Source organism: Pimephales promelas, chromosome 25, assembly GCF_988280905.1.
Source record: "Pimephales promelas chromosome 25, fPimPro1.hap1.1, whole genome shotgun sequence".
NCBI classification, from domain to species: domain Eukaryota; kingdom Metazoa; phylum Chordata; class Actinopteri; order Cypriniformes; family Leuciscidae; genus Pimephales; species Pimephales promelas.
In genome coordinates, this window is record NC_142793.1 from 22015941 (window position 1) to 22042442 (window position 26502).

General features: G+C 38.1%; 1 protein-coding gene across 3 annotated transcripts in view; it reads right to left on the reverse strand.

The window, feature by feature from the left end:
- scaper (S-phase cyclin A-associated protein in the ER) overlaps positions 1 to 24861 on the reverse strand; it is a 107517-nt gene extending 82656 nt beyond the window's left edge. Inside the window, exons 1-11 of one of the 3 annotated variants that reach the window (XM_089127494.1) lie at positions 24577 to 24861; positions 17711 to 17828; positions 15202 to 15278; positions 14233 to 14430; positions 7937 to 8037; positions 7277 to 7393; positions 5480 to 5607; positions 5172 to 5398; positions 3952 to 4167; positions 1208 to 1375; positions 1054 to 1120 (exon numbers count right to left, since the gene is read on the reverse strand). In XM_089127494.1, coding sequence (XP_088983620.1) covers positions 1054 to 1120; positions 1208 to 1375; positions 3952 to 4167; positions 5172 to 5398; positions 5480 to 5607; positions 7277 to 7393; positions 7937 to 8037; positions 14233 to 14430; positions 15202 to 15278; positions 17711 to 17828; positions 24577 to 24750 — 1591 coding nt within the window. In that variant the 5' untranslated portion in view covers positions 24751 to 24861. Of the gene's footprint in view, positions 1 to 1053; positions 1121 to 1207; positions 1376 to 3951; positions 4279 to 5171; positions 5399 to 5479; positions 5608 to 7276; positions 7394 to 7936; positions 8038 to 14232; positions 14431 to 15201; positions 15279 to 17710; positions 17829 to 24576 lie in introns of all 3 variants that reach the window. The other 2 variants (XM_089127493.1, XM_089127495.1) reach the window with 2 other exon arrangements.
- Between the last annotated feature and the right edge of the window lie 1641 nt (positions 24862 to 26502).

Consider the following 26502-nt stretch of genomic DNA (forward strand, 5'->3'; position numbering starts at 1 on the left):
TTTGTACAAAAAATAAATAAAATAAAGACATGCAATTAGGAATGTTTTTCAGAAGTAACAACAAAATATATCATATTACTTTTCCAACACTTAAAGGGATAGTTCACTTTAACATTCATTTTTGGTATGTTTTAGCTTACCTCAAGGGCAGCCAAGATGTAGGTGTCTTTGTTTCCACAGTAGTTTAAATTTTGATATTTTTAGGTCAAACCGTTCTTGTCTGTCAGTCATATAATGGAGGTCTATGGTCACCACCTCAAAGAGCATGCACAGAGAAGTCCAAATTAAACATGAATTAATGACTCGTAAATGTAAATACATGCAAGTAGTGTGTGAGAAAACAACCAGTATTTATATCGTTTTTACCTCTAGTAACCACAGTCACGTCCACGCTTCGGTCTGCTCAAGCGCCGGAAGTGATCTCTTGAAAAAAATTCAAAATTAAATCGTCTTCCATTTCCTGTATATCTAAATATGTTTAGATCTTCACAGTGAAAGGTATCGCTTCTGAAATCTGTGTAAACAATGAATAACGTACACGCGCTAGAGATCACTTCCGGCGCATGCGCAGACTGAAGCGCCCGTGAACTCAGATCGCTTGGACGTGACTGTGATTACAAGAGATAAAAACGATATAAATACTGTTCGTTTTCTCACACAAACCGCTCGTTTCATGTCTTAGGCCATTAATGTGTACTTACATTTACGAGTCATTAAATCATGTTTAATCTGGACTTCTCTGTGCATGCTCTTTCAGGTGGTGACCATAGACCTCCATTATATGACTGATAGACAAGAACGGTTTGACCTAAACATATCAAAATTTAAACTACTGTGGAAACAAAGACACCGACATCTTGGATGCCCTTGAGGTAAGCTAAAACATACCAAAAATTAATTTCAAAGTGAACTATCCCTTTAACTACTTTTGAGAAAATATTGTGGAAAATAAATGTTCAGCGATTTTGCTCGTTTCATTTTCTTGCTTTAAACAAAGTTACCTTACAGACTTACTATAAAACTTAGCAATGCAGATGCTAATTACATAATTACCGTCATAATCAGCCAGCATCTCGCTCCAGTCTAAGTTCAAGCCACAACTTCCACTCCCGATACTTGCCTTTAAGAGAGCAAAATAACACAATCCAGAAAACGTATATCATTTTAATTGCATCACTCATATAAACTACAAGGGTTGTCGACTTACAGAGAAGTCGCTTTCGTTGTCCGTCTCCAGTTCGTTGTTCTCCGCTTGGATCTCCCTGGTCAGCTGTTCCTCCTCAGCGATGGCACTCGCGATTGCCTCTTCGTTAGCTTTTTCCAGGCGGTCGGCCAGCTCTTCCTTCTTAGCCAAAACTTCAGCCATGGATTGAGGCTGACAACAGGCACAACAAACTCGCACTGAGCCATTAAAGTCCCCACCACAAACAGAGGCAGTACAGCGCCAAGTTTGAGTACATGCAGGCAGCACAACTTCAATTAAGACACGGTGCAATCAATTTAACACTTTATCTGAAATTTCTGTATTTCAAACATTTAATGCAATCAAATTTTAAATGTTTGGTGGAAGCCTGCATACCACAAAACTTTACAAAATGCAAAAGGATGATTTAAGAAACTAAACAGAGACCAAATGAAATGATGATACAGGCACACGCCATAAACACAATCAATCGCAAAAACCACACACGGGGAAGCATAATGAACTCATGCAGCATACAGCCACAAAGACAAGGAGATGGGATAGTGTTCTTATTCGGTATGATACAACGCATTTAAGCAATAAGGTATGAGAGAGGACATGTTGTAATGTTACTTAAGTCACGGCTAAAAGCGATTCACTGCACTTTTCACATGATTTGTAAACACTTGTGTCACTCAGATCAAGGGTTAAGTAGGATGACATTAGGGATGCTCCGATATTAGGGGTAACCGATATATTGGCCGATAAATCAAAATCCAAATTTTGATTTAATTTTTGAGAGCCTGATTACAAAAACAAAAGTCTCACCATTAAAAGACATGTCCCAAGCTCTCATTATAATTTTATGTAGCTTATATTTGCACTGCACATTCCACTTAACCGTATTTTCTTTTTTTGAAGTGATTTCAAATCATATTTCAAGCAATTCAAAACCATCATTGCGAACAGTGCGCATCTTAAGCATCTCAGCTGAAGGAAATAATCCATCATCTATCTTTTTTAAAATATATGACACATTTTCTTATCGATAATGATGACATTAAACATCGGTCGATACCGATATGGTGGCCGATATATTGCGCATTATATATTGGTTTTGATTTGATCAATTTAAAAGCAATGGATCTTAGCAAGCCGCAGGATGACTTGAAAGTATTATTAATATTAAAACTCTAATCTAAATTAAAATGCTGAAAATACAACAATTTACAATACGTTCATGTGTTCATGTGACCAATGATCATAATAATGGCATCAGTCACATGTCTGGGACGTCTTTTGTGTCACAAAAGTAGATATTTTGAAGAACAACATTGGACCCTATTGACTTTCATTGCGCAAAATACAGTTTAGAACGGCATGAAGGTTATGACTATTTTCATTTTTAGGGGAACTATTCCTTTAAGATGACCAAATACCCTGTAAAGCCCACATTAGGTGGCTCTAGTGTTTTGGAACACAGTTACCTGTAGGGAGAGGGGTTTCTGCTGATTTTAGGGTGGTAACAAAAGAGGGGTTTGTTGAGGGGCAATTTTTTGCAATACATTCCTTCCATGGGTGCACCTGTGAGTCTTCATGACTCGTGATGACTGGTAAATTGGCAAAATATTTTGGAAAAAGTATCCTAGCCACTGCCATCAGAGGGCGAAACACTTGACCCCCATTTTCAGAACCTGACGAGTGAACAGTATGCAGAGTGCCAATTTCAGAAGGACCGTGGGAGACGCCCGGAGCTGCGCTGAGGTCAGTGTCAGACGTCATGCTAACAAGCATAATAAGAGGTGGATTTCTCTCAACAGTCCGCCTGCTGGTCTTAGATCTGGAGTCTAAACAGAGCAGGGCTTATCTGACCCACCCAGAGAGGTGGTGTCTGGACCTCGGAAGCAATGATTCCGGATTCCGACACGACGGAGATTGTGCTCCTGTCTGAGCATTTAAACCTCATCCATCTCCATTGTTTCAGACTGGGTTTTGTATAGAGTCCAACACCCGTTGAGAAATGGAAGCTGGTAGCTCATTAGAAAATTCTGTGGGTATAGCCTTAATTATCCCCTTGGAGGTTTCTCAGGAGACAAGCGGAACGCCACAACAGGAGTTGCCATATAATTTTTACAGCCATGTCGTGTAAAAAAAAACCCATCAAGGTGCCATTTGGCATACATCTATGGGTCAAATAGCAAAACCAATCAATGGTCTTGAACTTGAAGAAAAGATCAAGCAAAACATTTTGCAGCTGGTTGGTTGTTGAACAGAAATGTGATTTTTTAAACCTGGAATTTGTCAATTTAGATACCCCTTTTCCAAAGACAATTAGGTTATTCCTCTTGAACTAAGAACTAATGACATACTGTAATTGGTCAAAGGAGAAGGGGGCCAAATCTCGACAGAGATCCCATTTTGGTGGAAAAGGTGGCATTTTTGATCTATGTAGCAACATTTTGGGAGGTCAAGGCTCAAAGGGAGGTCAAGGTCAAAATCAGCCGAGTCGTCTGAACGCTGCAGGGGACACTTGATAAGCCCAAAATAAAAACTTGAGCAACTGTGGCAACTCTCTGAAAACACTGGGCCCTCCTGTTCTCAACTCACAGTGGATACTTGCTCACCCCGTCATCACGCACACACATATACGCCCTACTTGCTGAGAGAAAGGAGGAGGGAGGGGGTAACCCTGCCTAGCCTGGAGGTTTCTGGGATTGATTTTGTTTAGGCGGCAGTCCTGACCCTGGCCTGTGTCTCTCAGCACTCACAGTAGAAAGTTCTGTGGGGTCCAGCATGCTCTCCAGTGTCATCACTGCCGGGGGGATGTAGACCTCTGCCTCCGCTTTTGCCGATGGTGCCGCGACCTTCCACACCGACCCCTCCGTCCCCTTCTCTTCTTTGGCTCGCCCAGTACTCAGCTCCTCCGGTTGGGAAAGGGACACAGGAGGAGGGCCTAGGTCGGAAGCCAAATCTGGGCACTGGGCCTGCGAAGGCAGAGAAGTAGGAGGTGGCACGGGGTCGGAAATGGGGGGTGGCGTTTCCTCAGAGGAGCCGCAGACACTCTGCCCTGGCTCTTCAATACTTTCTGCTGGGGGCTGCGCAATGTACACACAGATGAATACACAAATATGAACACATGCATGTCAAGGCCACATCTGTACGACAGACCATTTGGCAGATAAAACAAACAATTAAAGAAACACAGCATGCTAAATAATTACACAACATCATGCATTTCACAACAAACACGTAGCATACCAAGAACCATACAATCAAATATCACAAGCATGCAAACAAGTCATTTTGAGTAACTACAGTCCCAACTTCACGCTCTGTTTTAAAACGCTAGCGAGCTTGCCTAGAGGAAGAATTTCAATACGAGGCTTTTGATGTGAAGGCTCTTTCAAAAGTTAGCCGTTTTCATTTTTCTGCTCACTGTTAAATTTTGGCCACATTACATATTTCCTCTTTGGAAACAATGCATTGTGACAAGCTTAGTGAAAAGAAAAAGCAAGATGTGGGATAAAATCCTGAACAATGTGCTATTTAATACCAATTAGAGTACTGTGGTGTTAGCATAGCAACATGCTAACAACAAACGCCACTGAAATCAATTATGGGTCAAGGCGCTTGTGCGCTTCTACTTTTACGCCTTTTTGCCTACATAGAGCATCCCAAATCAGTTACTAATGATGCCTTAGAAGGAAGTAGATAACGTTGCAGCTCACTAGGTTTTGCGGCAGAGCTATTGGCTTCGGCATATTCCCCAAATGCAATCTAGGACACTGTATTGTCAATATTTAATAGACCTAATTATATCTGATAAACATGTACAAAATCGATGCTTGAACACTTGATACTGCTCTGTCTGGACAGTGTATCTATGAACACACTGTGCCCAAACAAAAACATTCTGATGTTACAGAGCCTTCATATCTATCCCCGGGCCCTAAATAATTAATGAAGGGAGGCTGGTTGACGTCAGTACCTCAATGACGGAGGTCTTTTCCATCTCTTGGCTCTGCTCTTGGGATATGGGTTGCTCTTGCTCCTTCACCTCCAGAGGTTTTTCCTGGGGTAAGGGCTGGATGTGCTGGTTCTCCTTGTCGCTGTCGTCTTTGGGGCTTACGTGGGCCAGAACGGGGCTTACCTTGGCTCTTGGCCTCATAGAACGCCCGCGCTGCACGGTCTCCCAGCCCTCTGCATCTTTCTTTGCTAAGGATGAACATCCATGTATACATAAACACACAATAATACAGAAATATTTACGACTGTAAATAGAGATGATAAGTTCACCAGGTTTTTCAACAGGGATGTTGACACTTTGGCTGGGGACGGGAAGGGACTGAGAAGACTTGACCCGATCGGCCCAGCTTGGTCCACTGTGGGAGAAACGTGCCACAGCCAAAGTGGGAGGGGGACCCCTGTAAACATACACACAAACCATGGGTCTCAGACCTGGTGGACACTAGCCAGGTGGTGTTGTTCATCCTTCATGATTCAATGAATTTCAACTATAGATTGAAATAGTTCCACACACTCGGGCATCCTCAAACATTGGGAACTAAACTGGAAACTTCAGACTGAGGCCCCTCCGTCTTGATCAATATCCATTTCCTGAGGCATCCAATTACAGTGTAATACAGACATGGATGCCCGTGCTTCAGCAGTCTTTAACCACACTTAGATCCACACCCTCCCACAGTCTCTGGCGCAGGCCTGAGGAGAACCCAGCAAAAATTGCATTAAACAAAACGCTTAGGCCGTTGCGGATCGATTCCCCTTCTCCTCCCAGCCTCTGCCAGACGGGCGTAGTCTTTCCGGTCTCGTGGTGAGGCCAAGATATGCATCATATCAGCCATTGATTTCTCCATCTGAACATTCAGTGGCATTTTAATCAGATTATCAATTGTCTTCCTTCACACCATCAGCTAAAAATGCAGGGAGCCCAATTTCTTGATCCTCTAGTAGGAGTTGGAAGTCACCACAGTTTGCCAACAGAAACGATGGTGTCAATTACGTTGCTGGCAGGGATAATGGTATGATACACCATGTTTGCAATTGGAAGTAAACCTTGGGAATACAAGCTCAAACTTTTTTCATTGAGAAGTCAAAATTATTGCGCTCATACTCTACACCGCTCCGTCTATTTGAAGTGCATGCAATCGTTCAGCGAAGTCAGAATATGCAAAAATGGAAATACCAAGGGACTTTTTTAAATTTTCAGATAAGGATATTACCCTAAAATGTAGAGTGTCAGAGGCATTAAACAGCAATGCACGACAGGGCAAGACACGGTAAACACTTACGCTTTAGTTTGAAGTGCTTAGAAATATAAAGCATTCTCATGTTTCTGACAACTTGGCTCATGTACCTTTTCCGCAGAAGCTCACTCTGTGTCCTCCGCAATTTTCCATATGCGTTTTGTCCATTGAAATGGGTTATTCACCACTGACTGGCTGATGGTTTCCAAGAACAGGGCGAAGGCGCGACTAATCAATGATCAAATTCGTTACTGATAATAATCAATGTTATCAATAAGTTGTTGAAGCCCTACTTTTAACCATCCCTAAAATATAGTAGAGTAATTGGATACCAATAATTCGTGAGCTTAGAACTGTAAGGTTCTATCTCCACTTTTGGTCGAAATTGAGTTTGACATAATCTGATCCATTAGGTGTTTATTAATGCCTGTGTGGTGTTATTTTTGTAAAAAAAAAAAAAAAAAAGATTAATAGATAAAGCTATAATAGAAGATTATACTACATAACAGTTTTGCCAGCTGGGATGTAAAAACTTTGATGCTCAATATCTCAGAACTACCCTAAACAGAGATAGAACCGTATAATTCTAAGCTCACGAATTATTTACAAAAACACAATAGTTGTGTGACTTTTTATAACTTCAAAACACTATTTTTTTTTTAATTTGTGACAAGTTACTTTGGCAAATGGGGCAGAACCATATGGTTAAAGTGCCTCTGGTAAGAATACATAAGAGCTAAACTTCCGGATTGGTAAAGAAAGTTCTTGTGAGTACTTGAGAGAAATGTTTGTGATCCTGGGTGTGGTCAATGTGACTGGATTGGCCTACCCAAAATTAAGGGCACGGCGAACACCAGGAGATGGTACAATCCGGTCTGACGAGGGGCTGGACATCACATGTCGTCCTGGTGACATCTTTCGAACTTCCCAAGCCAAGGATGTGGGCCTGCAGGGACAAGAAAACAACATTCAACCCAAACATCTAGCAACTGAAAGATTACCAAAAATACTGAACATGCAAGGGGCAGGGAATACATGTGCTTCTAAAGGATGCCAGAACGTTTTTAAGGAGCTCTGTACAAATTTACACACGACTTGTCGCTTTCAAGCTCTGGTTTTTATTCCATTATCAATGTACTGGTGTTGTAGTCACTTAAAGGCGTAGTTCACTTTAAAAAAAAAAAACATTTGCTGATAATTGTCCATGTCTTTCTTTTAAAAAATCCTTGAATGTTTTCATCAAAAAAAATTATTTTCGACTGAAGAAAGAATGACATGGATATCTTGAATGACATGGGGGTGAGTAAATTATCAGCAAACGTTTTTTTAAAGTGAACTACTCCTTTAATCACCATGTAATGTAAGGGGTGAGACACTGAGATAATCACCACAAATTAATCATTGATCAGGCTGAAAGGATCACAATTCAAACTACAATGTAAAAGACTCACCGGTGCATGTTTGTGTGTGTGTGTATGCATGTTATCACCTGTTCTGAGCATCGGTTTTTTCCAGCTTCTCCTGTAGTTGGATCCAGTCAATTAGAGCTTTGAAATCTCGGACATAGTTATCCAACATCATCAGCACCTCCTGGGGGTGGAGAGCAAGTGTGATGTCACTTGTATATATGAGATATGCGAGTTACTACAGAATCACATGCAACTCTGATATTTACTTAAAAGGAAAACTCCACCTTTTTTGAAATATGGCTTATTCACATTCTTTCCTACATTTAGATATGTGTGCAAATGCATTTTTGTCTCAGTGCATGCATTGTTTTATGCCGCGTTCCAGGCAACCTGTAACTCGTGTTTTTCCAACCTTATTCCAGTGAAAGTGCACTGGAACGGCAGTCAAACTCGTGACTTCACACCCGTGAACTCGTACTAGATCGATGTACTCCCAGTTACGAGTTCTGACGTCACATAGCCCGCGAACCAATGGCAGCCCCTACTGATGCAGTGTTTCTGCAGGCGGTACACGGTGAGAATACACTTTAGGACAATATAACGTCAACTAGTTTTCAGTCCATTGAGTGCAAGGATAAATATATACCAAATACATTTCCAAATATACAAATAAAGTCAAATAAAGAGCATAACAGCTTATCTTGCCTCATGCGCTATTTTTCCTCCTCAGTTTCCCACAAATAAACAAGGAGTAAGCACCTTTGGCGTTAGAAAATATTACAAACGCGCGTGAGCCCCGTAAGGTCCGCCATGCTGGTTTGTTTACATCTAGGTAGTTTGGCGTGAATGACCTGGAACGCTACAAAGTCGTAAGTCGTGGTTTGAAGTCGTGATTTACGTGTTCAAAAACCTGCCTGGAACGCAGCATTAGTTTGACATGGTCGGCGCTAGCTTAGCTTAGCACAATGAATGGATTCCTTTGTTGCCAGCTAGCATGTCCTGAGTAAAAGTGATTAAAAAAAATAAACAAACCCACGTAATTACTTCTTGTGGCCTGCGTATTCACAACGAGTACAAATAGCGACGCAGATTAACACTCGGCGATTTCCTAGGCAGATATTGACTTGGGACTATATTAGGGGGAAGCACAGGCGAATCACTGCTACTTGGGCGCAGGGACGTCACGAATGACATGGACAAACCAACCCAAAAGAGGTAGAGTCATTCATACATGGAAAGGATGTTCTTGCAAAAACCTGACAAAATGAGTTGATCTAAGTCCAAAGTGGCAACCAATGTCCTAAATTAGTCAAGGCAAAGTATTTGCATTTGGAACAACCCGTAAACATACCAAATACAGAGTATCTCCAAATCAAGCTGTGACCCCAGAGACCTGATCTGACCATGCAAGAGGGGCAGCCCGTCCCCCCACCCTGATGTCTCTTTTGTGGCAAGTCTGAAAGAACAATGAGCAGGGCCCCAGCCAAGACCCCCAGCAGAATCTAGCGAACTCTCAGGTAAGAGGATTCCTGGACGAGCCTCCAATTCTTGTTCACACCGAGGAGCTGGTGTAAACTTACACCCAGTTGTCTCTACTAAAGAGTGGGCATCTGAAGCTACTGGAGCGCATCTCACACACCCTCCCACTCTTCAGAAACACTCCATTCACAAATGCCAGGAGGGGACAAAAAGAAAAAGAAAAAGAGTGCTGCGGCTCTTTCCCGCCTCAGTGGTCTTCCACAAGAGGTGAGGCTGAAATTACCAATTAGCTTTGCAAAAGGGGGCTGGCAAATCTGATTGAGGCTGTAATCATTTCAAGTTACTGGCAAAGAGTGTGCAGCGAATGACGAAATGTTCATTGTCCGTCCGATATTCGATCTGGGAGCGCCGCGGGGACTCTGGGGAATACCTCGACTCCAACAAAGACGCTAGAGAGTGTTGCAAAGCCTTGCCACAACACAGATTAGAACAGGTCTACAACCCTAGACCTACCACAGGCTCTTTGCTTGGATGTTGAAAATCTTGATGCCAGCCTTGATTGTCCCATTTCATATAAATCTATTAATATGGCAGAACGTCATCAAGATCCTAGTCTCAGCCTCAGGCCATTGGCTGAACGTATCTGGAAACACCTCAGGAGCGTCAAAGTCGCCGTTTGACTGGTTGAATGTCCGGGTCGTGTTGCCGTGAGGCCAAACCCCCTCATGGAAAAAGAATGCTATAGTGTTTACAACTGTGACAATGAGCGCTGATCAGGATCCTCTTGATGTGAAGTATGTAAAGTTCACGCATAGACTCGTTAAAACGCATCCAAGAGTTTTACACACCAGTCTGTTATTGTAGGGACATTGACGTTACTTTTCTTACGCACCTAAACGTGACTTGGAACAAAAGGGTTCAATGCTGCTTTTATGAGGCGCCATACTGGATAAAAGTGGAGCGGATAGCAGAGTTTGAAACTGTTCCTGCAGATTCACTCTCTCTTGCAGGCACACAGGGTCTTCCTCGCATGTTTGGTGCAGTTTCAATTGCGTTCAATGTGTTGACATGCATCGCAATGCGCATCACACATGAGGTAGTCGAGAATACTCAGACCTCAGACATCAGGATCAGGGGCTGCGGTATGACTGATGCTCTGGATTAAGTGGGGGATGCTGTGAAACAGGCGTGTGTGTGTGAGATTGATGGGCGGTAATGGGGGAGTGGCGATCGAGGAGAAGTCCACAGTGCTTTTAGTTAATAGAGGAGTCAGGCCCAGTGAAAGATGTGTCCAGAAGCAGGCCTGTTGATTAGGGCTAGTTAACAACACCATGGCCATGGCGGAGGACGATGCTGACCCATAATGAGAACAAGTGGACAGTGGAATATAAAAAAATCCTTACACATTTGGCATGCAATTCAGTTTATTTCGAAAGACTTGTTGAAGACATTTGACAAGGAGAATGCTTAAGACTTTAAAAATGTTAACTAGGACTCGCAGGGTGTTTAAATGAACCCTCAACCCCACAAATACAATTCTGAAATATTACACCTCTAACTCTCATGCACACATTCACACCAGTGAAGGAGAGTTGTCTCGTCCATGGGCCGGCTGATATGACATAAATCAGGCCTGGGACGAGGGAGAGGACTGATAAGAACTAATTAGTTCTCTGGGCTGTGGGTTAACTATGTGGGCGTTACTTGAATATGAAAATAAATCAAGCCACCGGACCAAATCAAGAGCGTCAGACCAGCCATCAGAAACACAGGTGGAATTAAATACTGGAAAACAAACTCTTTTGCTTTGCACTGAATAAGATAAGATTATTTTTGATGAAAACACACGTTTTATTAGGCCTGATTTACCAGTATGTTCAATTAAAAAGCAGCTAAAGTTGTAAAAGTTGATAAACAAATAAAGTTGTTTATTTTTATAATTTCTTTTTTCATCCCAAATGTAGTAATCTGAAACAATTTTTTTGTTCTGCTGATGTCATCAAGGTCATGTGGGCCGGGACAACATTAACAAAACTAGGGCTGTGCAAAGATTAATTAATCACATCCAAAATAAAAGTTTGTGTTTACATAATATATATATATATTATATATATATATATATATATGTGTGTGTGTGTGTGTGCCGTGTATAATTATTTTGTGTATATAAATACACACACATGCATGTATAGATTTAAGAAAATGTGTTATTCATATATATATATATATATATATATATAATATAGATTATGTATTTATATATATATACACATGAATGCATATGTATTTATATACACAAAATAATTATACACAGCACACACACATATATTATGCAAACGCAAACTTTTATTTTGGATGAACCTTTTATTTTTCAATTAACCTTTGCACAGCCCTAATAAAAACAATTGTTGCTCTCATTACGATCCATTGAATATTCAGCTAAATCATTTTTATTTCATCTTTAAATAAATATATATATATATATATATATATATATATATATATATATTTACATTTTTATTAAAGAGACAGTTTTGGACGCCATTGACTTTTTTATGGTCAAAAATATATATCTTTGTTCTGCAGAATAATACATCTTACAGATTAGAATTATCATTTTTGAATGCCTTTAAATTAAGAAAATGCTTTGCATTTTCAAGGTTCCTAAAATGTAAGGCTTTTTAAGACCTGAAGAAATCAAAATTAACAACATACATTAGGGGTATGCAATATTGACAAAAATATACATCTCGATGTTTTCAACGTTTTGTTGGTAACAAGCAAACTTGAACAAGCAAATCCACAAAGATAGAATAGGCTAATAAAAACAATACGTGTACGCAAATAAGATATTTTTAATTTGGAAAACATTGAGATATGACTAAATTGAAGTGTCATCTAAAATTTAAGACCTTTCATAAGTAAAAATAAGACTTTTTATGGCCTTATATTTAAAAAAATCGAATTTAAGACTTTTTAAGGATCCGCGGGAACCCTGATTTTATCAGAGATTCTGATGACGACCGAAAAATGTGCCATGATAATTTCATGCATAAGTATCACAAACAATGTGCTGGTGAAGTACATGTACAAGTCAAAGAAGAGCTGAATCACAGATTTATATCTTCATAAAGGAGCTGTTATGTGTATGTGAAAAGTCCTGGATTTCAACAGCTCCAAGGAACATTTCCCTACTGTGGGCCTACAGACAATCCCCTACTGTCACATGGCAGCGAGCTAAAGATCTGGAGCAGAGCATGGACACATACATATATACACTCAGACCAAAGGGCCAGAGAGTGTGAACAGGCCCGCCGGACATGGCAACACAGCGGCCGGAGTGTTTATGCACATTCGCGCAGGCCGGCTGTCAACAAGGTAACCACAAAGGGGGCCGGTTAGCTTGGAGCGGTTGGCCGAACCCCGCGCTCAGCATAATTCCAGATTACACGCCAATCGATAAATCAGAGCCAGCAGTGTAAAGTGTGGACGATGGGCCCAAATACAGCCAGGCGCCATACCTGCCAGCGTAAACAAAGTGAGTGCCCTGACATGGGCTCTGCCAACCAAAGCTAACAGTTCAAACCCACACAGGTCCCAAAACCAGACCGGACACAAAAACACTGTTGATCAACTTCAAGTGACGAATCGTTATTGCAATGGTTGCGTGCTGAGAGGTTATTGGTCATAGTGGCTGACTGTAGTGCATGTCTCGCAATCAACTTTTTTGCTTTTCCTAAAACTAAACAAAGAACCTGGGGTGGAAAAAGTGTTTTGGGACGTTACCTAGACCTCGTACCCCGCACGCACACACAGAAGGAGTGGGGTGGGGGGCCCTTTGTTTACACATGTCATCCATCTCCACTCCCTCCAGAAAGGCCCTGGAGAGGTGCAGTGATAATTCTCTCACCAAACCCTTCTTTGACACAAACCAGAAAACAAAAGGAATGCGAGGAGGAGGAGGAGGAGGCAGAGGAAGAGGTTTATCACAATGCTCCACTCCCTCTAATGGCCAGAGAGTGCAGGTGCAGCCACAAGCACAAACATGTCTCATGTACAAAAAATAGAGGTGTAACAATATATCATGCCACAATATATCGCAATATGTATCGTGGATAGTGACAAAGGGCTGTGAATCACGATTAATCGCATCCAAAATAAAAGTTTGTGTTTACATAATATGTGTGTGTAGTGTGTATAATTATTTTGTGTATATACATATAAAAAATACACACATATGCATGTTTATATTCAAAAAAAGTGTTATTAATAGATCAAATATCTATATTTATGTATAATATTAATTTTGTATAAATATAAAGTATATACATGCAAATATTTCTTAAATGTATACATGCATGTGTGTGTATTTATATATGCAAAATAATTATATTTAGTATACTAATGCAATGGGGGAATATTTGTGCGTGCTGATAATGTCAAATGTCTGACATTGCCAGTAAAAAAAGTGGCCGATATTATTTTAAATATATCTAGTCAGTGAGAGAGTGCATATTCATCTAAAATAATTCTGCAATTTCACTATTGTCCTTGGGTTACAAGCACCAAGTCCAAACCTATTCATTTAAACCATTACATTTACTGTAATTACATTTATTATATTACATTTAAATAATGTAATATCAAAGTTAGCCTTTTAATCAACAACACATTTTTTGTTAACCTTTTACCATGTCTTGGAGTATCGCAATAATATCGTATCGTGAGTTCAGTATCGTGATATGTATCGAATCGTGACATGAGAGTATTGATACACCCCCAATTATTTCAAAACTAATTAAAAAACATAATTATAAATCTATTCTATTTTCTGTTTTAAGTGGTAAAAACGTTGTAAAAAAGTGATAAGTGTTGCTCATCATCATCATCATCATACCCTGCACTCCACCACGCTCTGGTCGGATTCGCAGGTGACGTAGATCTCGTCCACTGCTCTCCGCAGGTTATCGAACAGGAAGGCCCAGTATCGTGCTCGGAGGTCCACCTTCCGTGGCTGTCTGGTCTTGGTGGGGCTTTTCTCAGATCCTTTGTCCAGGATCAACCCGGGTGCATTTTTGCAGTCTAGCGCCAAGTTCTGTTAAGAGCAGAAGAGAACGAAAGTCTTACAGGTTACGCGACATGACTTGGGTGAACCATCCCTTTAACTCTATAGGGAAAACAGCTGTTTTAACCATCAGTGTGTGCTGCTCATATAAACACTGAGGTCACATCATGAAAGAATGGAAATTAGAGCCCCATAAGGAAGAGGATGAAATAAAAGGTCACTGGCGCCACCTAGTGTTTAACATGAGTAAAAGCTTTTCATTTAAGTTTCCACTACAAAGCTTCCAGGTATCACTATTCTTTAAAGGGAACTCATTCAGACCTGTTTGCTTATTTGTAAACAAGACAAGATGTATACATGTGTTTTTTTTTGTTTGTTTTTTTGGTACGTTTGTTTTACATTTTTGGTATGTTTTAGCTTACCTCAAGGGCATCCAAAAGCTGTGGTTACAAGAAGTAAAAATTATATAAATACTGTTCGTTTTCTCACTCAAACCGCTCGTTTTGTGTCTTAGGCCGTCAATGTGTACTTACGTTTACGAGTCATTAAATCATGTTTAATTTGGACTTCTCTGTGCATGCTCTTTGAGGTGGTGACCATAGACTTCCATTATATGACTGACAGACAAGAACGGTTTGACCTAAAAATATCAGAATTGAAAATACTGTGTGTGGAAACAAAGACACCGACATCTTGGATGCCCTTGACGTAAGCTAAAACATATCAAAAATTAATTTCAAAGTGAACTATCCCTTTAAGAGATTCAGAAACTACTACAATTTTGGAATAAATGAGTCGCACCTGCTTTTTGTTCCTGTGGAGCCCGGCGTTGATTCGCTGAGCCCTTGCGCTGCTGTTACCGTGAATCTTTGCTTTAGCTGCATGTGAACAGAAGAACACAGTGCACATAAATGTCACATGACATTATATGTCCAAAATATCACATTCAGATGGATGACATAATTTTAAGAATCAGATTTTAAAATCAAACAATGTCCACTGTGAACTCTACATAAAAGTCAGAAACTGCAAATTGTTTTTTATTCCCAATATGGTTATATTACTACAAAGAAGCATAGCAATAATTTAAATATTTGTCATTACATAATGCAAAAAACAATATACTCTAGTAATCTTCCATTCCTTTGTTAATAGCACTGGTGCAAAACAAACAATATGCATAATTTATTTTTGCCTTATTTTTAGTATCACCAAGATAACAAAACAACAACTTCTAATTAAATACAAATGATCAAATAAATTAATTTTATTTGACTTAATATTTAATTATTTTTATTTATTATTTGTTAATTGTATTGTTCAATAAAATATGATATTTGTGTGTATTATTTAAATAATATATTTCATTAATTATGCATATAATTGTATTATTATTTTATTATAAATAAATTATAATTAAACAGATAATTAAATAAATATTTAAAATATATTATTTACACCATAAACAGAGTAGTACAAGTAATTTATGACACTACTAAATCTAATAATGAGGATTATTAACACCAAATAATAATGAACACTAAAAAACTAACTAAAAAAGAAATTAGTTGGTTTATATATAACACTAATAAGAACTGGGATGAAAATGTTTAACTGTCATGAAAATAATGTTGAAACAAAAAAAAAGTCATAATAATGACTACAAATAGATGTATTTGTCACATATTTTTCTTTTAATTTAGGGTTGACGTATTTTTTTTTTCACCTTTAGTCATCTTTCAGCCAGTGCTTCCACTCATAAAGTGTCTTTGACTATTAAAACTGATCTGAGATCAGGGCCTGAATTGTATGTTCACTATAAGAACAGAATCAGCTTCAGCCTCCTCGAGTCAACATAATCCTCTTCATCAGCTGATTCTCAATCAGAACTAACTATTAAGAGTTCACTAATCGCAACCCCTGATCCAGAAACGGTCACAGCGCTGGATGAATGCGCTCAGACGGAGAACAAACCAACAAAAGATTCCTGTGGTGACCTGTCAGCGCTGACAGTGAAACAGAGGATCTGGGTCAGCTTATACACACACTCAGGAGGATTTCGCAAACTCTGCGACAAAGAGCGTACTGTAACTACAGGTACAAGAGGGGGATGACAGATTTGGAGCACTTGTTCATCGCCTACATTTGCTTTGCGAATGGAAGCTCTTTACAAAGCTGGAAGCATTTTAAGTGTTTGCCTGATCAGTGTGGAGCCGAGTGGAATGTGAAAACGTTTATGACAACAAATAGCAATATTATATATATATATATATATATATATGAAGAGTTCAGATGCAAAAGCCTCTAAGTGCCATTTCAAATTTTCTTTTAAAATGATGATTTTTATCAAGCTTGTATATTTAAGTTCAGTAATTTCACTTAAATGACAATTAATAGGTAATTATCATTGCCATTTAAGTGAAATTACTGAACTTAAATATACAAGCTTGATAAAAATCATCATTTTAAAAGAAAATTTGAAATGGCACTTAGAGGCTTTTGCATCTGAACTCTTCATATATATATATATATATATATAGATATATATATAGATATATAGATATATATATATAGATAGATAGATAGATAGATAGATAGATAGATAGATAGATAGATAGATAGATAGATAGATAGATAGATAGATAGATAGATAGATAGATAGATAGATAGATAGATAGATAGATAGATAGATAGATAGATAGATAGATAGATAGGTAGATAGATAGGTAGATAGATCCGGTGATACTTTTAAAAAGAACAGCATTTATTTAAAATAGAAATCTTTTGTAACAACATACACGACCGTTCAAAAGTTTGGGGACAAGACGTTATTTTTATTTGTCTTTTATTCAAAGAAATTAAAACTTTTATTCAGCAACAATGTGTTAAACTGATAATAAGTTATATTATACAGTATATTTATATTGTTAGAATGTATTTGAACAAATGCTCTGTTCTTTTTAACTTTTTATTCATCAATGAATCCAGAAAAAAAATATCACATGCTCCAATAAAATATAAAGCAGCACAACTGTTTCCAACATTGATAATAACTGAGTATCAAATCATCATATAAGACTGATTTCTTAAGGATCTTAAGGAACATTTTTAAAATATTTCACAAAATTACATACTATTTTTGATCAAATAAATGCAGCCTTGGTGAATATAAGTGACTTCTTTCTTTTTATAGTGTACATAAAATCTGCTAACACTTTAGGATCTTGGCCCCAACTACCATAAAATGCATTGCAAAATGCAAATACCAACATTAATTATTATATGCGTGCATGACTTTGTCATATCTAACCTTCTTCCTCCTTGCTTTCCACTGGGACACTCCATGCGATGAGGTTTCGGGCAGCCCGGCCTTCCTCTGCCACGATCTTCCTCACCTTGTCATGGCTGTTGGACCGCTGAAAAGAGGCCTGTAGCAAGGAGAAAAACATCTGTTATGAGCGGGACACTTGCACATTTCATGCTTGTCCCACAAATAGACATAGTACATAAGCTTATTCTGTCCAAGTTAAGGACATTTTATCATTGTAATAATCAATACCAATAATTCACACCTTCTTTCTTGTCACCTTAAATTATCACCACCGGCAAATCATACAAGCACACGTCAAGATTAATGGTTATTCCACATAGGAAGATGAACGGCGGTGTCTATTGCATGAATCTTCAACTGGAAATGTGTTCAGTCTTTGAAAGCCATTGACTCGTCCACATTCAAAAAGTGAATGGGGCCACTGCATAAATGTTAAAATACTCATCGATTAAACTATAGCCAACAATGCGTGTTAAAGTCTCCCTGCAGTCAATAATTGTATCATCTTTGATCACCAAAATAACATATTTAAAGTTTTTTTCCTCAAATTTTGAAATAGCTTGAATAGCTTGAACCCTAAACTCTCTTTGTATACAACTCGAGGGTCTATGAATATGCAAATTAGTTGAGATGCACCGATATGAACATTTTGGCCGATACCGATAACCGATAATTCTTTGTATTTGAAAGCCGATAACCGATATATCGGCCGATAAATCTAAATCCAATTTTTATACAATTTTTGAAAGCCTGATTGCAAAAACAAAAGTCTCACAATTAAAATGTGTTCCCTGACACAATTGTAAAGTTCTCATTATAATTTCATGTAGCTGATATGACAGCACATTTTGCAATTAACAGTATTTTCCTTTTTGATTCCAATCATATTTCAAGCAATTAAGATCAATCATGTTGAACAGTGCGCATCTTAAGTGTTTCAGGTGTCAAGTGTTGAAGGAATTAATTCATTATTTATCAGCTTTAATATATCAGCCAAATTTTATTATCGGGCCGATAACGATAACATAAATATGAGCAAATATCGGCCGATACCGATATGGTGGCCGATATATCGTGCACCCCTACAAATTAGCCCTGCTTTAGACCAATTTAAGACCAATATATTAGACCAACATATCGGCCTTCAAATATAAAGAAGTAACGGTTATCGGTATCAGACCGTTAGATGGCGATGTAACGCTGTAGTGAACACCTAAAACGCATGCGCATGACATTCACGTTTTTGATTCTTTGATTTCTTTGATTCTTTTCCCTTTTTCAAAAGTCGAAAAGTTGTAAAAGTTGCATTTTCAGGCACCCAAAACGCTTTTGTCGTGTAATGAAAGGTCAAAACAATAACGCATAAAAACTTTTACGTTTTTGGTTGAAAATAGTGTTCCCTTAGTATCTCAATATCCTATCAGGCCCTTCAAAACATTAAATAGTGTGAGCAACATACATTATTTTAATAGGACAGCCTAAAAACCAAACAATTTGCATATAGCTAATTATGTAGTTGTTCGTTGTCCATCCATATGCCAGTCATACTCCATCACAGAGAGGAATTTTTCATAAGGCTCACTGGTTTTTGCACATGCATAAACAGCATACTGTCCTCCCCTGCTACCATCTCATGTCCTCGGGGTTAAAACACACAACTGACCTACTTAACCAATGAAAACAGCCTTCATCACAAAGCTCTCTAGAGGTCTGAAAATAAGGATGAATGAAGATGAAACGGACAAAAAAAAATACATTTTTATTTTTATTTTGTTAAAAGGCGAGAAAATTAACATGTGTTCTGTCAGCAGGGTGCTTGAATGGTAAATATTTACACTGGGTTTCCCAGCTGACCGGCAACAGAAGGCCCAAGTTTACATTAGTCATGCATCTCAGAGAAGGGGTCGATCCGATTTTGCATTCGTTGGTGCAAAATAACCAAGGTAAAAGTGAGAAGAGGGTATCTGATCTCAAGTCATTGCTTCATGCATGCTTGAGACGAATCGAGCTAATCGCCCAATCACCAGCAGGCCCCTTGACACCCGAGGTTATTAAGGTTAACCGAGCACCTCAGAACTGCAAAACAAGGACGTCCAGCTACAAAGAACTGCTTTCGGGACAAATAACAGCACGCTGAGCGCTGCAAACCACTGCAAGGATAGAGTTTCAAGTGCTTCTAAATGCAGACAGAAAGAACAATGGGAAAGAGGACAGAAGGTACGTACAGAGTAGAAGCAGAGTCTGTAAGCAGGTTCCTCATCCATTCCCGGTCCTGACATGCTACCGAATTTGCTCATGGCAACCTGTTCACCCCCCTGAACCAGGATCTCTGCTGCACCAACTGCCTGACATCGTCATTTGACATCTGGACCAAAAATAGCATGGTTGAGCATGGCTCCGGAGGACTCGGGTAGATGCCTCTGTCAATCAGCAGGACAGTCCTTCTTCTGGCAATCGGGACAGTCTGCAAAGTCTCGACTGCACAGCGACTCTACGGTGTTGCCGTTTTAGTTGTGGTGTGTGTGTTCACCCTCCACGGCTAGGAGAGCTCCTCTCTATCTGTGCAGTCATGTGCACATGGCAGGCCGCCCACTCGTCCAGCATGTGCTGGAGGCGGCAGGGCTGCTGTGTGTGTGTGTGTCAGCGCGTGTGCATTAGACACCGCAGACTCAACGTCCGATTGGAGCTTGGCGGTGAGTAACTCACTCAGGGGTTATAGATGTAAATAGAGATGCGCCAACGAGATGTGGAACAGACACAGCCGCGAGAACGACGGCGGTTTGAGGATCGCATTGAAGATTTAGGTCGGTATGTACTGAAATACTTACATTTTTCTACTTTAGGGCTGTATTCAACCAAAGAAATCCTTAGTCGACCAAAGTCGAGTCCTGCTCGACGATTAGTCGACTAAAAAAAAAAAAAAAAAAAAACGTGATATTTTGATTAAACATTTTTAAACAATTGTCATTGAGCATTTATAAAACAACAACGAAAAAACATCACAAATAAATAAAACTATAATAATAATATAATTCTTTGAAAATTAAGTGATTTTTTAACTGCAAAAAGTGAAGAGCTCTGTCCTAGGTCTATAGTACAGTCCCAATCGCGCACCTGACCACACCACACGCTGCAAAAAATATAACTGCTATCTGCCACATAATGAAAAATCCCAACAAAAGCTCTCGTTTATACAGGCTTTATATTCTTCTTTACTTTCAAAGCTATGGGTTAACTTTAGTCCTGACGATCAAGGCGTTTTAAACAACACTCAAAAAAACCCAAATAACTTAAAAACAATCATATAATAGGCTGTACCGCGTATATGTTTATTTTCGTTTTGTTGCATTATTTAGGCTATTTTCAAATGCGTCAAGTGTACAAATAAAAACGAAAACATTAAGAAAACACAATCTATTGAGTCAGCATGATATAGCCGTTAAAAGGCTGCTCACGTCTTTTGCGCGCTCAAGTTCGATTTTAAATGTAGGCGCGCGACTTGCGCGCTCATAATGGCAACGCGATCACCTCCCTCCACAGTCTTGTCGTCTTTGTTTTAAAATGCAGCCAGACAAAAGATTTATATTTCCTGGACATTTTGTCGACTAAAGCCAAAACAAGCAGCGTTCTAACAGAATGAATACAGCATCCCTTACCGAGCGCGAGCAGCAGCGCAGCCAGCCACAGGTGCGGTTCCCGAGTGTATTATGTGTGTGCGCTAAACTGTGGCGCAGTTACAAAAATAGCCTAAATTAAAGCATTTTAAAGTTGGGGACAAAACATAGGCTAATTATATTTAGAATACAGTAATAAATAACTGATTATAAATGAATAAATATCAAGGAGTAAGTCATTGAAAAATTCCTTCTATTGGTAAAAAAAAAAAAAATGCAACTGGTCGACCAATAAGAATGTCAGTCGACCACGACGGCATCGACCGATTAGTCGACTAAACGACTAAAGTTGACAGCCCTATTCTACTTATTAAATGATTAAGTTACACTATTTTCATCACTAAGTGTCATTGTTACAGTATGATTATATATTTAGGTACCGAGTAATATTAAGCAATTGCATGAGCTTACTATAGGGTTAGGATTTGGTTGAGGGTTAGTTGCATGTAATTATGCATAATTTACTTTTATTTATGGTAAGTACATTAGAGCCAGACCGATTTATCGGCAGGTCGATATTATCGGCCGATATAAGGCATTTTCCAAACTATCGGTATCGGCAGTTATAATGGCCGATAAATGAATATTTCAAAAATAAAATAAAAACGGACGAAACACGCTTCAACCATGTTATGAGTGTTGGAGATGTTTCGTTTGTCCACCAGAGGGCACTCTACACCGTCCCTGTTGGCGACACTCCTGTATAACGCGCCACACCACACACGTAGCTTTTAAGGCAATGTAGGGACTAATTGTTATTTTATTTATCAGAACTTTAATATATTTTGGTGTTCCTCTGTTCTGTTGTGACAATAAAAGAAACAAGTTTCTTTTTAAAATGCATTATCATATTATTTTAGTTAAAACTCATAAATAACCACAAATAACTAATGTTAGGGAAATCTGTTAATGTTTTGTTGCGCGTTTCTGAAAAAAAATTAAAATAAATATCGGCCGATATATCGGAATATCGGATTTTAAAACCAACATATATTTGTATCGGTATCGGCCTTCAAAATCCTTTATCGGTCGGGCTCTAAAGTACATGTAACAAGGACACTGCAAAATAAAGTGTTACCAATGATTTAAATATATAGGCTTTGTTTAGATAGGTATGCATGTACAATTTTTTTTAAAGATTTTTATAACAAATTTTTAAATCATATATGCATTAATGCTTTGAATAAATAAACTGCTCCGCCTTTGAACTGGAAATTAAATGAGTAATATGAAGAACACTGTTGCTTTATAAAAAAAAACATACTCGGGTAGTTTGCTCACAAACATTAAACATTATATAAAACTGTTATTTACTAGGGGTATAGCAGTTCAAATTCGCTTCGGTTTTACCGCGGTTCAAGGATTAGCCTACCATTTCGGTACAGTTCGGTATGTTCGGAGAAAAAAGGACTACCGTCAAATAAAAACAAAGAAAATAAAAACACATAATCAAACAGCACAAATAAATACAATAGAGCAAAGATACAAATAAAATAAACAGTGCTTTTCAGGTATCTAACAACATTACATACAGTAGCCAAAGTCTGTCTGTTTTATGCATTGTTATTTTCAATAAAACATATTATAGATGCGTCGTCATATTCTGTTATTTTTGAAATTTTGCTCTCGGGGTGCCCCTACAGTTGGGAAACGGTATTGTCTTCTACTACTGTCGTAAAATCTGTCATGGTTACACTAGGCCTAAAGCTTCTTTATTGGCTATTCTACATGTGTGAAAGGACAAATGTCAGATTCATGTCTACTACCACATCTCTATCTAAATAAGCAAAAACAGACAAACCGGTTCCACAGAAAAAAATCAACCTTAACTCTTTCCCTCTACATTAAAATTGTGTAAAAACGAAATTATAAATTAAAAAACTGCAGCCTGAGCTCAAGTTCTGGCTCAGTCTTATGTTCATGTATTTATTTTTTTTTGTTATGCAACTTTATAATAAGCAGAATAAAATAGAGGAGGTCATAAATTACAGAATAAACACAGACAGGTAGATCAGGTCTTCAACCTGAAGGGTGTTCCCGGAGCCTCTGTGCTCTCTTTGCTTTCCAAAACCATTTAAACTCAAAGCAATGTCATGTCTTTGTGTTTATATATTTGTAAAGTAGCCATGCAACTGAAATCAGTCAGGCGTCATTATGCCAAAAAAAAAAAAAAGAATGTTGCAGAACCAGTCATCTACACTAGCTCTTACATATGTTATGTTGAACCTCATCACATACTGTTTAGCTGATATGCTAATGTTATGTTCCATTGTTCTACTGTATGTAATGTTTTGTTGTTTGGATGATGTTATGTTGAAAATGTTGTGTGGTGTTACTGTTATGCTACTTGTTATATTCTGCTGTCATGTTAATGTTATGTACTGTCATGTTGCGTTGTTATGTCAAGTAAATGGTATGTTGCATTGTATTACGGTTATGTAGACATGTTATTGTCTTGTTAATGTTATGTTGTGTCATGTAATATAAATGTTGCGATGCCGTTATCTTGTGTTGCATTGTATTACTGCTATGTAACCATGTTATTGTCATTTTAATAGAATGTTTTGTTGCGTTACTGTCATGTCATATAATTGTTACTGTATGTTGCATTACTGTTATGTCATGTAAATGGTGTGTGGCAGTGTATTACTGTCATGTAGTCATTTTTGTCATGATCATGTTAGGTACTTTTATGTCAATGTTATGTTGCGTTGTGTTACTTTTATGAGTTGTATATCTGGGAAACAGTGATTTTAAAATCCATAATGGGTCTGAAAACAGCAAAGTCAATAATAACTAACGTTATACTATCTCAAGAAGCCACACGAGTAGAGTAACGTTAGCTCGCACACTCACAACCTTAAGATCACTGCTACCCAGACAACATTTTTCACAAAAATACCGTACAGTTCTTTAATCCTATCCTAAACAAGTAAATATATGACATGAATGACAGCAGTCATCAAAATTTTACAACAGTGTTGTATTGTAGCAACTATGCTATTTTGATGGGAAAGTGTTGTTACCATAGTAACTGACATAACTGACAGCTGCCTACCCAGACAGCAGTTCGTGCTTCAGATGCGCGTTCGTTCACCGCGTGCACAATGCACTTACGTTGTCTATGTAGGCAGCAGGTCAGTGTGCTTTGAGCCAGCCGTTGTTTGTTACCTTCAGGGCGATGTTAATGGGCGTATTCCTCCCTTTCCCTCCTCCATGAGATGATCCAGAGCTGTTACTGGCCGACCTGTCTCTGCCGTCCCCGCTCTGAGCCGCTCTCATCCCGAACCGGTGCTGCTGAGCCGCGCCCCGCCGGCGCCCATCGTGCCGGCCGTCCTTCGACATGAGCCCGCGGTCAAACGAGCGACTTTCACCGGACAAGAACTTCGCAACCAGAGGTCTAGAAATCAAACAGGCCTCCTCTTCTTTTACATTGAACACTCACGGGTCATGTGGAGCGCGAGAGGGAATGTGACGCCGCCCGCTGGACTGGAGGAAGGCACTGCGCAGACCTCCAACGGTAACCAACCGTAACCAACACAGAGTTCCCGTCAAAGCCTATGGTCAAAGCACATACCATGGTTACAGATGATTATATTATAAATATATAATACATGATTTGAGATGATCGGTAATATTTTTCCAATATTTTTTTTCTAGTTCTACAAATCGATTAATCTCGATTAAACAAGTTTTTGTTATAATAATAATAATAAATGTATACATAACAGTTTTTGTTATGTATACATAATAAACATAATATGAATATGAATATATATATATATATATATATATATTAATCGATTTGACAGCAGCACTGTTACATATAGCCTAAGTAATATCAAAGAATAGATGCGCCCAAGTTATTATGCAATGTAAAACAATATTCAGTGCAAAGTAAAGTGAAAATAACAACGCACAATTTTATAAAATAACTAATAGCTAAAATAACTTTAAAATATTTTTTTTGATAATGTAAAGGCTTAATAATATTGAAAAATATATAAAAGTAATGATTTTGCTGAAAAATGTATTATAATTAAGATTTAAATAGGCAAAATATGTATTTTAGGCCCAAAATTATAAATTGTATTTTATTAAATTAATATGATTTTATTTATATATATATATATATATATATATATATATATATATATAACTGTAAATTTTAAACAAATTAAAATAACAATTATGCATTTATTTAATAAAATGATTAAACTTATTTTGATTTTGTAATTTTACATTATTTTTTTTTTAACTTATGATATTGGGATGAAGGGTGTTCCCACTAAATCCTATTTATAGATTATGATTTTAACTTCCAATCAAATACATAACAAGAAAGTGTGTGGTTTTGGAGTTATGACAAGAACTAAATTTATTCACCTCTTTCTAGTAAAATCTAGACTATATTTCAAACAAGTTTACCTTGCAATTTCTTTCAAACAAATTTTAAAACGACAGAAACAGTTAACAGTAAAAATGAAACCTTCTAATGTGCAAAAACAGCAAATTTAATGTTTCAGTCTTGAACTTTTCATCATGCTGTTTTCACTGACTAACCGCTGTTGGTTTTTTTAATAGTCAGCTACATTTAACCAAAGTCCAGGACCCAATACGGGATTCAGTTTCACTGACACTAAATAAAAAAATACCATTCCAGGAAAAATCACATACATAAGGTATTATACATAATCTGAAAAGATTTAAAGAGTGTTGGTGTGCTGCAAAAGCTGCACTGAAATACATTCATTGCATTCACATCTGTCTTTAACAAAGGCCTTTTCATTCACAAAACATTTGCAACCAATCACACAACCATTCCATCAAAAGGCTCACTTCATCCATTGCAATCACAAAAAATAAAATAAAAAAAATCTAGGTATCTGATCCATTGACAGTAAGTAAATACTCCCAAAACAGAAGCTGCCATTTTGTGAGAAAATATAATCTAAATTGACAAGAACTGCCAGAGATTGTGGGCTATAATTAATACCAAATTCTATTAAAAACCTTGCTATTAAACTTCAAATTTCTCAGTTCAAGATCACCGGTGTCTAATTTCCTCCTGAACCATTGGTTAGCTGTAACTAGGGA